Genomic DNA, 11,985 nt, shown 5'->3' with positions numbered 1-11,985 from the left:
TTTTTTGTTTTTTTTTTTTTTTTTTTTTTTGGAATCTAGCGCTATAAGCCTGGCTGGCGTTTTGCAGCAATGTCTTAAATGTAAAAATGAGACCTTTTGCTTATTTTGCAAATATGCAAAAACTGTACTAGCAAATATCTATATATTTTCAAAAGCAGGCACTGAGAATAAACTCTGATCGACCTATCCCTCCATCAAAGTCGTCATAAAACAAGTTTTAAATAATCATTTCACTTACATGTTGGAGGCCAGATTCACATACCCTTTTCTTATATTTAAATCTTTACTCCAATATGTTTTCATTGGTTTATTGAAATGGTCATTCCCCCCCCCACCCCAAATATACAGTGTGTGGGTGTATAAGCTACCAAACGGCTTATTCCACCAGCCTGGCATTTACTCCAGCCCTAGGCGAATGTCAGAGAAAGTAGATGCTACCCGTGTTTGCGTGCATGTGTGTGTAAATTTTCCCTATTAAAGCCACTAGTCTTTGTTGGGCACAAGTTCCCAAACTCTGCTAGAACAGAGCAACCAAGGAGTGGGCGCCCACATAGTGCTCTCTGTAGCCTTCGTCTTCACTAAAATCCCAGAGCCGCCTCGAGTTTCAAAGCCAGAGGCAGTTTATGATGGACAAAACTAAGGATATTGCGATTTAGGGGGTGTGTGAAAAGGCCCCAACACTTCCCTCATCAGGAGAGAAGGGCCAGCTCAGTGGTTGGGTTTAGAAAAAAAAATTTTAAGTGGGTTGTTTAAGGATGGATTGCACCTGATTGATTCAAAGCAAACACATCAGCTATCCCTGGAAATGTTGACATTTTCAAAGATGATCAGGAAAAGAACATCATTGCTTACAAAAAAAATTTCCTAACTCTGCAGTAAATGCATGAATCAGAGAAGTCCAGAATTTTTGTTAAAGCCGGATATGTGGAAGGAGCGTTTATTTTTCTTCTATGGGGTCGAAGCCCAACGCCACCTCTAGTCAGATAATTCTGAGCCCCCAAAGCACTGATACCAACCTCCACATACAAATTGTTTACTAGCAGTCTCAGTCTCAGTACCTAGTATTTTAAACAGAATTTTTGGGGGTAGTAACAGTTTATTATTTCTCCTCGTTCATAAGGGCCTTCTTGGGTGGAGGAATCCGCTATCCAGTGAACTGCATCGTAATCCTTGCCAAACGGCTTATTCCACCAGCCTGGCGTTTACTCCGGCTTCAAAGCCATGGGGAAGGGTCTGTTATTACCCAAGTACAAATGGGTGATATTACTCCTAAATATAAACGTGGGCCCTAGTGGCTTTCACATAACTCTGCACAGGCCTGGTTGAAGCAAGCAGGCACCGAGCGTTTTAGGTCAAAGGCATCCCGAGGGCGAGAGAGAAATTCAGCAACTGGGAGGGAGGGCAAAAGGCAGAGAAGGCAAGAAGGCAAATGGGCGAGAGGGAGATGTGTCTAGAAGCCGACCCTTCCTGCAATTGAATCGCTTTTCTTAATCTCTTGGAGTGGGAAATCTGGGGAAAACCTAGGCGATCAATAAATGGAATATTCCATAAAGGAAGCTAACACCTCCGGTGTTATGGTCTGGGGAATGTGGGGCCTCGGGGGCGGTTGGGGATGCTGAGAGCTTGGAGGCCGACTGAGAGGATTTAACCGGAGCTTCTGCTGTGTGGATACTTTCCCATCCGAACCAGCGGCAGGAGACCAGTCTGTGTCCCTCGCATCCTCACACGCTCTTTTTCTGAGCAGCAAGCCCAGATGGGAGTGAGGCAGCGTTCCTGGCCCAGAGAGGGGCTCCCGCATGGGTTCACACACTCTTTTTCTTGTTTTAAAGCAAGAAACAGCACAGACTCAATATCCTATTTGGTTTATTGAGAGGGGCGGATGGGGGTAGATGAGGGAGAAAACATCTGGCTCTCCCCAAAGGTCGATGAAGACCCAAGTGCCAATGCCATGGTCCGGGAGCCGGCAGCGGACCATCCACCTACTCTGCTCCGCAGCCGAGGGGTCTTCTTGTAGCAAATGCAGTACCAAGCTGACTTCTGTATCTTGGGCTGGCGCGTGCACGCTCTTGGATCCCATCCAGCCTAGAAGCCCATTTGGCCACCCTACAGGGTCCTAACCAGACAGGGCCTGAGCTGCATATAGCAAGGCACCAGGCTTGTCTTCCAATAAAATTGACAGGGCGGCTGAATTCCCCAAGAGTCCTGGAACATTCTGGAGGGCCTTCTCAGCTTTGAGGCATCTGTGAACTCTTTTTAAATGATAGATCAAATTGTGGAAATGCACAGATGTGCATTTTTCATAGGTTAAGATGCAGAACTTGGCCTTAGATTTTCCAAAGGGGCCTTAACGTTCAAAAAGGTTAAGAAAGGTTTAGATCATTGTCTCTCACTTTATTTTCTTAGCCTCCACTATCTCAAGCATTCTGTCTTACGGCCACAGGCCCTTTCCAACCTGTGGCCTGGGAAGTTGGTTTCTGCGTTTAGTCTAAAGAAGCATCAAGTCCCGGTCCACTGGCCTGCTGAGGCTCATGTTCTCAAGGAACTCTCTCTCCTGTTCTTGGGTCCTACCTTCCACTTGGCAGAGCTTTCTTGAGAGGTATGGACGGTGCTGAGGGGCAAAGCCCCCTTCTCAGCAGTCCTCAGCTTCGTGGCCTTCCCAAATAGCACTGCTGAGCACAGCAGTCCCCGTCAGTTCCACCCTCCTGGCAAGGCGAGCTGGGTAAGGACCGGGCCCATCCGGGGAAGGGTCCTAGGCTTCAGTGCTCTGAAATTTTTTGGTACTCAAGTTTGTTGGCCTCATGGGCCTAGCCAGGTTAGAATTTGCCTTGGCCTTGCGCATAAGAGCAATGAGGACAGCAAAGGGCAGCTCCTAATCCTGTGCAGAGACCTGACTCCGTTTGGCTGCGTCGCTGCTGCAGCCTCAAGACCCCGTCAAACTGTAGAGAACTGGCTTTCTCATGCTCTCTCCTCTCGCCTTCTCTCTTTCCCTCTGTTCACTCTCTCTCTCTCTCCTCTCTCTTTCTCTTTCCCTTCTCTCTGCCCCAGATGCTTGGTTCACAGAGTCAGTAATCTCCAGGCACAGTGGTGGAAGTGGCTGGAGCACAGCGCAAGCAACGGCGCAGCCTCCCGGGCTCCGCTCAGGGCAGCTGAGGCTGGCAGAGACCGCAACAGCTAGCCAGCCCTGGGGCTCTGTCGCAGCTCTCCCGTGCGCTCTCTCTGGGGCCTCTCAGGCTTTGCTTCCTCCTCCGACTGGGTTCGTACTGGGAGGAACAAGGCCAAGTGCCTGGCAAATCACCCAGGATGCCAGAGTCTTTCCTCGCTGCGTGCAGAGACCTGAGCAGTCTGCTTCCTGGGATCCTGGTGTGCAGTAGCTCCAGTCAAGGCCTCTTCAGGAGCTGGAGCTGGTGGGGCGGGCAGGCCTGGGGCATCCTGGAGAGCTGTAGCCCCCAGGCCAGGGGCAAGGCCGCGACCTCCTGGGCTCCACTGGATCCGGCTGGGCAGAAAAGGTCACGTTTCCTGAAACATATATGAGGCCCACACTTGGGGGCTAGTGCCCTGTGCCGGCCATTTCCAGTTGACTAAGAGTGTGTCCTTATGGCCAGAGGAGAAGGGGTCTGCTGAGCAAAGAGCCTGCCCTCCAAAGTTCCTATAACTGGGCCAAGAGCCCAGCCCGGCCTCGCAGGGGACGGATTTCCTCACCGCGGGCCTCGTTAAAATGCGCACACCATGGGAGTGAGGACTGCTCCAGCCGGCGGGTTTGGAGGGGAGGGAGAGAGAGGGGAGGGGACGGAGAGGCAGGAGTGTGGTGACACTGGTTCTTGTCATAGCCTGTGGGAGCATGCGAATGCCAAGGGTAAAGGGAGAACTGGAGAATGTGTGGCAGAGGTGTCCATTGGCCGCCCACCCCCCTCAGCCGACCCCTTCAGGTCTTCGCCCAGAGCAAGCCATAGCCCCAGAAGACCAACATTTCTTTCACTTCCCTGAAAAGGCTTGAAGCTTGGAGCCTGCTAGGGTGATGGGGCTGTGGAGTGCCTAGACCTGGCCCTCACCTCAGAGCAGGGGTGGGGTAATTTTTCAGCCAAGGTTGCCGGTTGCTTCCACCACCACCACTCATGCCAGCCCACCAAGGCACACCAGAGGCAAAGCCCCCAACTGGATCAACTGACTGGCAGAGGAGAGTATAGTGGGGCTGAGAAACCCGAGCATTGCTGTTTGGGGAAAATTCTGTGTGGGGTACAAGAAAGAAGGGAAATTGTCAGCTTCCAGTCTGCTCTGGATTTCGGACACTCTGAGGGACCTGGTGGCCTTAGGACCAGGTCCGTCACTTTTGGGAGACAGCTCCAGGTACAGAGCTAAATGGGAAGAGCTTGAGGCCCTGACAGGACCCCTCAGTGTACCGAGGGCTAGTGGCTGACTCTGAAATAAGGATGGGGAGCACCCCAGGCAGGCCGCGGTGCGCACTATAAACATCCCACTTATTAACTACGCAGGGCCCAAGGGCCTTTCAAACAGACCCCAAAAGAGGGCCACGTCCGGGCATTGGCTGAACGAGCTCAAGGGCCAGGTCGCCCATCAGCCTCGTTGGGGCAGCCCTCGCAGCTCCTGGCCTTTGGGCTGAGGTATCGGGCGTGCGTCTCGCGGCCCATCAATACAGATTACATATTTATATCAATCGCGGGCTCGGAGGGCGCCCTCCGAGAGCGCCCCGCGCCTACGAAATCAAACTGGGAGTGGTCGCGCGGAAACTCTAGCTCAGGATTGGCTGCGGGCGCCCGCCGTGGTGCGGGGGGATTGCTAATCGTATTCAGCATGTTTTGCACAAGAAATGTCAGCCAGAAAGGGCTATCTGCTCCCTTCGCCAAATTATCCCACAACAATGTCATGCTCGGAGAGCCCCGCCGCGAACTCTTTTTTGGTGGACTCGCTCATCAGCTCGGGCAGAGGAGAGGCTGGCGGGGGCGGCGGCGGCTCGGGGGGCGGCGGCGGCTACTACGCCCACGGCGGGGTCTACCTGCCGCCGGCCGCCGACCTGTCCTACGGGCTGCAGAGCTGCGGGCTTTTCCCGGCTCTGGGAGGCAAGCGCAATGAGGCGGCATCGCCAGGCGGCGGCGGCGGCGGCAACGGGGGCCTGGGTCCCGGGACGCACGGCTACGCGCCCGCGCCCATAGACCTGTGGCTGGAGGCGCCCAGGTCGTGCCGCATGGAGCCGCCCGAGGGGCCGCCGCCGCCGCCACAGCCGCAGCAGCAGCAGCAGCCGCCCCCTCCACAGCCAACCCAGCCCCAGCCGCAGGCCACTGCGTGCTCTTTCGCGCAGAACATCAAAGAGGAAAGCTCCTACTGCCTCTACGACTCCGCGGACAAATGCCCCAAAGGCTCGGCAGCCGCTGCCGAGCTGGCCCCCTTCTCGAGGGGCCCGCCACCCGATGGCTGCTCCCTGGGCACCTCCAGCGGGGTGCCAGTGCCTGGCTACTTTCGCCTCTCCCAGGCCTATGGCACGGCCAAGGGCTACGGCAGCGGCGGCGGCGCGCAGCAGCTCGGCGCCGGCCCGTTCCCTGCTCAACCCCCCGGGCGAGGCTTCGACCCGCCACCCGTGCTCGCCTCCGGCTCGGCGGATGCAGCCCGGAAGGAGCGAGCCCTAGATTCGCCGCCGCCCCCGACTCTGGCTTGCGGTGGCGGCGGCGGGGGCTCGCAGGGCGACGAGGAGGCGCACGCGTCGTCCTCGGCCGCCGAGGAGCTCTCCCCGGCCCCTTCCGAGAGCAGCAAAGCCTCGCCGGAGAAGGACTCCCTGGGTAAGCAAGGCGCGCTGAAGGGCCTCAGGCGGGCAGACAGGCAGGCCGACCCAGAGAAGGGAAGGAGCAGAGAGCCAGGAGTCCGCGCAGCAGCCGGCTGGCCTTGGCCCGAGCTGCAGGCAGGCTGACCTTGTGAACTTGCTTTTTAATATTTGGGCGTGGGGATGCAGTAAAAATTCATGTCCAGCTTAGAGCCCCACACCAAGACGTCCTCCGCGCTGGCCTCAGCTCACCCCGACTGGGGGCGAGGACACCGCCGAGCAGCCCGCCTCTGATGCATGCCCTTCTCCGTGGGCCAGAGCACCCTCGACCGTGGTCTGGGCCCAGCCTGCGAGGCGCGGCCCACGCTGGGGGAGGGGAGGGAGGGAAAGTGGCTCGCCCGCAGATAGCACGGATGTTTGTAAGGCATCCAAAATAAGCAGCCGCCAGCACCAATAAATAAGCCCATTAACCGGCGAAGTTCGAGTTTACGATCCCCCAAGCTTTTTTCAAAGTTGCTGGAGGGGCGGGAATCCTCCTTGCGGGTAGGAGAAAAGGCAGATCCCGCCCGGACGCCGGGGCCCTGAGCTGAGCCTCAAACAGGGGCCGTTTCGCTTCCCCTGGAACTCAGAATCGCCCAGACTGCATGTTCCTGGCTCCTGGAGAGATGTCAGGGCGGGCCCTTGACCCCGAATAAATTTTTCGGGCCTTCCCCATGTCCCAACTCTCCTTCTCTCTCTCCTCAACCGGCCTTGGGCCTTGGAGTGAGACACCGCCATGCTGTTCGCCCCCCAAGTAAGCACCCCAGCTTCCATCCTGGGGGGCTGCAGGAAATGCTTGTCTGCTTGGGGCCAGAAGCAAAGAAAAAATAAGGCGTTAAGTTCAAGATATACAGCTTCCCAGGCCGTTCATTCTGAGAGCACCTGGCAGCTTTGTGTTAAAACAGGTGTTTAGGAAAAGGCAAAGGGAAATTTAAATTGGGAGGGTAGGTGTAGATTGGAGGCCCGCTGGATTTTGCACACGCCTTTTTAAGGCACATGCCTTTTTTCCTGGGCAAGCGAAAGGGGGCACAATTCTCTTTACGTGACTTAGGGCACCTCTCTCGTGACAGAGGCCACCCAAATTCACCCCTGCAGGCAGTCCACAGAGCCTAGATTTAACCTCCCTCTCTTTATTCTCTTAAATGCCAGGCAATTCCAAAGGCGAAAATGCGGCCAACTGGCTCACTGCAAAGAGTGGCCGGAAGAAGCGTTGCCCCTACACGAAGCACCAGACGCTGGAGCTGGAGAAGGAGTTTCTGTTCAACATGTACCTTACTCGAGAGCGGCGCCTAGAGATCAGCCGCAGTGTCCACCTCACGGACAGACAAGTGAAAATCTGGTTTCAGAACCGCAGGATGAAACTGAAGAAAATGAACCGAGAGAACCGGATCCGGGAGCTCACAGCCAACTTTAATTTTTCCTGATGAAACTCCAGGCAATGCCGTTTTTTTGGGTTTGTTTTTGTTTTTGTTGCTGTTTTTGTTGCTCTTCCAGAGAGCCGTTCTCCTCCCTCTGTCTTCAGCCTCTGCCCAGGAACTCGCACCTGTGCGGGGAGCCCCGTTCCTCCCTCCCACACTCCCCATCTCCCTGGCCATTACATCTGTGCAGGGCTGGTTTGTTCTGACGTTTTGTTTGTCTGTTTGCTAGGTGCTGGTTTATTTGTTGTTTTCTGGGGGAAAAAGCCATATCGCTCTAAAATTCTATATAGATAAATATTATCCTAAGTGTCAAGTGGTGACTGAGATGGTTTGCTGTCTCAGGATTCCACTGCTCAAGATGGCCCCTGTCATCCCGGTGGAGCTGGTTTCCTGCGGGGGCCCCTGGGCAAATCTAGCCCGGAAGGCTGAGGTCCCATTGTAGGCGCTGAGGTGTCTGGCCTGAGGTCAGTGGTGCAAGGAGCTGCCACCGGGCTGCCCGGCCTGGAGTGTTGGGCTGTGTTTAATCAGGGGATATAGGCCCCAGGGTTTCTTTTTTCTTTCTTCCTTGGCAAAGAGAAGGGCTTATGGGCATGGACGTACAGGTTGGCAAAAGGGCTTGACTTTGGCTGATTGGAAAATCGAGAGTTAGAAAGATGAATTTCTCCTTCCTCTGTAAGATATCCCAGCTATAAAAGAAAAGGAAAAAAAAAAAAAAAGAATGACCAGGACAAGGAAATTTCTCTTCCAGATTGTGTAAGGTCTTGCACTGCAGGACTAAATTATTTCCCTTACCTCTGAATTTCCATATCCTCTGGCTGTAGATAAATAATCTAATGTAGTTTTATTTATACCTGCAGATTTAGTGGATTTGTTATCATTAAATAATTGTTACCACTGGTAACGCAGGACAAGCACACCACAATTCTCCCTATCTTGTGGAGGGTTTTTTCCTTCCCACTTTTTTCTTTTCTTTTCTTTTTTTTTTTCTTTCCAAAATTCATGGAAGCCGAGGAGGGCTGGGGCAAGCAGAATAGACAAGAAAAGGGAGACATTGTTTGGGTTTCCTTTATACTGTGAAGTTACATGCATAAAAGGGTCAAACCTGTAGGTGCAGAAAAAGAAAAAAAACTATAAATGCAAATCTGTATAAATGTCTATTATTTTGAAAAACTGCCAATCTTGTTTTATGCAAATGCATTCTACGTTATTATAAATGTTAGTTCTAGCTCTATTTACTTCTAATCTTAAATCAGAATAAATTAATATTGTAATGCTGCTGTGCGTGGAAAAAAAGACGATGTTTATGTTCTTATAGAAGAATAAAAGCTGTGGAATGAAGCTTTTTAATTTTACCTCTTTTTTTGACTTATCTTCACCTTCCACTTTATCCCGTCCACCACTTTTACAACAGGAGGACTAGCCCTCACCCCCTGCAATTACTTTAGGCATCTATTTAAATATTACCTAGACAGTCGTAATTTGTCTGGGCCCTATGGCCCTGGTGCCGTAAGGTTTGTCGGCTTTTGTTCGGTTTTATGACTTGCTAGTATATCTGGATTGTGGCTGTCTTGGACCGGTGGTTTCAGTTGAGAGGGGAGCTGCATTAGACAGAGGAAGCCAAACAGGATTTCTTTCGGGAGCCCCAGGGAAGCTCGCAGAGGCTGGTTATTTTGTGGGTCCCCTGGTCCTAGATAACCCCCAGCCTAGGAATCCGGGGAGCAGGCTGGGCCCAGGACGCGTCACTAGCGTCCACGCAGCGGTTAGGTAGACCGCTGCTGGGCTGCCCGGGGGTCCCCTCCCCCAGCACGGCCTCCCCCACCTGGTCGCCCTCCGCGGGGCCACGCGTTTCCTGCTCGCGGGAGGTGGGGGTGGGGGCGGCAGTAGGGGGAGGGGGCGCGGGAGCGCGCGCCCGGGCTGGCTGCCTGGCAGGGAGGGAGAGAGGGGGAGAGCGAGCCGTGGGGAGCGAGCGCAGGAGGCCGAGACCAGACAGGGAGCCGGGCTCCGGGCTGTCCCTGGCGCTTTGGAGTCGCCCAGGGCTGCCGCCTCTCGGCGCCAACTTGCTGAGCTGCAAGATTTGGGAAACCAGCACGCACCCTGCTCGTTCTCTGTTCTCGTTTTCTCCCCTCCTTCCATTTTCCTCTCTCTCCTTTACCTTCCTTCCCTCCCTCTCCTAGGTTTACCTTACTTGGCCGGTGGCTTCTCCCTTCGTGATGCCTTAGCGGTAGCCCGGAACACGCAGTGGCAGCGGAGGGCGCAGGTTGGCGAGGGACCGGGCCGGGCGCGATCACAGGGTTCTCCCTTGGCGGCGGCGGTGGCAGTGGCGGCGGCCGTGGCGGCAGCAGCAGCCGGCGAGGCAGCCCCGTGCGGGCAGCACCAGAACTGGTCGGTGATTTAGGTAGTTTCCTGTTGTTGGGATCCACCTTTCTCTCGACAGCACGACACTGCCTTCATTACTTCAGTTGAAATCGTCTCCAGGTACCTGTGTGCGGGGGCCGGACCGGGCCAGGCGGGGCATCCAGGCTCTGGTCGTGCCAGGCCTGCGGTGGCAACCTCGGCTTTCCCTGCGCAGGAGCCTCGTCCTTGCCTCCTTCTCAGCGCTTTGCCAGGCTGCTGGCCTCACCCCCCGACCCCCACTTGGCCCTGAGCAGGTATGATCAGGTTAGCTGCTCCTTAGCAGACGCCGGGGGCGTGGTAGGAATTCTGGGCCCCGGGCCATTCAAGGTCAGGGGCGCACGCTTCCAGCCTGGGCCTTCCCGCTCCAGGTCTGTCCCTGGCCAGGGACCCCGCCATTCTCCTGCATGGCTGGGACACCATCAGCCCCAATACAGGATAGGAGATAAGGAAAGATTTCTTTGTCAGTGGAGACTCGGTCTAATCCAGAAGAGACAGCGCAGACAGGGACTGGGATACTGGCCTGGTCACTTACCCTTTTCTCTGCAAGCTCTTTCTGCTCACAGGAGTTGCCTTGGACGCTTTTCTTCCTTCTTTCTTTCCTTCCCGCCTTTCTTCCTGGTTTTTTCCCCCCTTTCTTCTTTTCTTTACTCCTTCAATCTTTTCCCCCTTCTCTTTATTTTTGTTTCGTCCTCAGTCTCTCTGTGCCCAGTTTTCTATCTCTACCTCCTTTCCTCCCCAACTCTTCCTTCTGGGGGACCCAGGGCTAGCTTGAGAAGAGCCTGGAGGGGGTCTTATTTTCCTGCGGGCGTTCAAGTCGAATCTGGTGAGGAAGAACTCGCGCGGGCGGCTGTCGAGGGCTGTGGATCTGGGCCTGGTGTGCCGCTGCGCTGACAAGGCCTCGGTTACGATCACGACCGGATGGCGGCGGCCTTGCGTTCCTACGCCGCGAGTCAGCAGCAACAGCAGAGGAGATCCCATTTGTGGGCATTCGCGGCATTTTCGTGTGCCCACACTGGGGGCAAGGAGGGCTTCGCCAGCCTTACTGGGGGCCTGAGGCTGGGACCTAGGCTGAGGCTCAGCCAGGCTCGGTGGAGTCTGGCCACAGAGAGAGATTTCCAGGAAGCTTCCTCGACTCTCCCGGCCTTGCCGATCTGCGCTCAGGCTTTTAACTGCCATAACAGAGTCCCGCTAAGGCAAAGATTGTCTGGCTGCTTGCTAGCCAGTAGCTTCTGTCAGGTTCAGAGTATGTTAGATATGGCATCTTCGTGCGGACGATTGCTGGAGAAGGGGAACTTCCAGAGCCAGCCTGTTTCAAATAATAGGGGAAGGGAATTTTAAAGTCCAGAACCATTGGAATACAAACTTGGGTCTTTGTTCCAAACTGTAGTCTACTGTTGGAAGACAGTCGGACCATTCTCGTTATTACTGGGAACCCAGAACAACCTCCATCCCTCCCTAGCCCCCAACACACACACATTCAGGCCGTCGGGTTCATTCCCACGGAGCAGTTCTTCCCTTTCCAGCTCAGCTTTGGGCCCAGGAACTGTTTTCACCTCTCAGCTCCTGGTCTCCTGATCTGAAAGGCCCGCACACCACATTTTCATCAACTCCTCTCTGCTATTTTCAGGACCTGTGTGTTGGATTTGTTCTGGAGGCCAAGGTTTTAGAACTCTCAGGTGAGAAGAGGCAATTTGTAATCACGCCCATTTATTATTTCTTTATGCGTACGAAATCCCTTTTACTTCCAAAATAAAAGCAGATACAAACGCCTGAACAGTCTCTTTCCAAACCTCTGAGTTAAAGAGGGATACTTTTTGTTTTGTGATTCCCGCCCCCTTCTACGCACCAGTAAGGACCACTTAACACTCAAGGTCTCCTAATTATTTAGTAACCGTCCAATTTTGGAGGCTAGGGATATTTAAAGGAACGGTCTTTATTTAAAATATTACTATTAATAATTCGTGTCTTCTCTGGGTACAAAAAAAGTGGAAAAGGCAATCAGGTACGTCCTGCCCGTTTGCAGACAATTACATTAGGGGAGAAAATTTCCTCCCGGATTAATTTTTCTTAATGAAAATCTCAGAGGCCCCGCAAACTGCCGGATATTTGGGACACCTTTGGCAGCGGTGGGGGTGGGGATAACGCGGAGGAATTTAGAGGGAAAGGAAAAATATTAGCGGGGGGAGGAGGCTGAGGCGGCCAGGACCGGCCACGTCGGAGTTCATTGTGTGCGCCACTTCCCTCTTCCGGCGCGGGCTGAGAAAGGGGCACCGGGTTGGTCTCCACGCGGCTTCTCAGCCTTGCTATCAGGGAGAGCCTGGCACGTGAAGATCCCTGTGCAGGATAGGGATGTGTCGGGGGGTT

General features: G+C 54.3%; 1 protein-coding gene and 1 long non-coding RNA gene across 6 annotated transcripts; one reads left to right on the top strand and one right to left on the bottom strand.

The window, feature by feature from the left end:
- Positions 1-861: 861 nt before the first annotated feature.
- LOC120602382 (uncharacterized) lies at positions 862-11,979 on the bottom strand. 3 transcript variants are annotated; one of them, XR_005652732.1, is made up of 3 exons: positions 8,692-9,106; positions 5,919-8,329; positions 862-3,516 (listed from the first exon to the last, which is right to left on the bottom strand). It is a non-coding gene; the product is annotated as an uncharacterized LOC120602382 (long non-coding RNA). The 3 variants fall into 3 exon arrangements; XR_005652733.1 differs by lacking the exon at positions 862-3,516 and adding an exon at positions 9,408-11,979 and having other exon boundaries at positions 7,199-8,329; positions 8,692-8,825; XR_005652731.1 differs by lacking the exon at positions 862-3,516 and having other exon boundaries at positions 7,199-8,329; positions 8,692-11,979.
- HOXA10 (homeobox A10) lies at positions 3,513-7,943 on the top strand. Of its 3 annotated transcripts, none has more exons than XM_039862604.1 (3): positions 3,513-5,096; positions 5,226-5,789; positions 6,959-7,943. In XM_039862604.1, the coding sequence occupies exons 1-3, from the start codon at positions 4,826-4,828 to the stop codon at positions 7,231-7,233; spliced, it is 1,110 nt and encodes a 369-aa protein (XP_039718538.1). In that variant the 5' UTR covers positions 3,513-4,825; the 3' UTR covers positions 7,234-7,943. The 3 variants fall into 3 exon arrangements, with proteins under 3 accessions (XP_039718538.1, XP_039718537.1, XP_039718535.1); XM_039862603.1 differs by having other exon boundaries at positions 5,223-5,789; XM_039862601.1 differs by having other exon boundaries at positions 3,513-5,789.
- Positions 11,980-11,985: the final 6 nt, after the last annotated feature.

The sequence above is a fragment of the Pteropus medius genome, unplaced genomic scaffold (assembly GCF_902729225.1).
Source record: "Pteropus medius unplaced genomic scaffold, Ma_sr-lr_union100, whole genome shotgun sequence".
Classification (NCBI taxonomy): domain Eukaryota; kingdom Metazoa; phylum Chordata; class Mammalia; order Chiroptera; family Pteropodidae; genus Pteropus; species Pteropus medius.
Note: the sequence above shows the minus strand (reverse complement) of the source record. Positions and strands in the feature narration are given on the sequence as shown.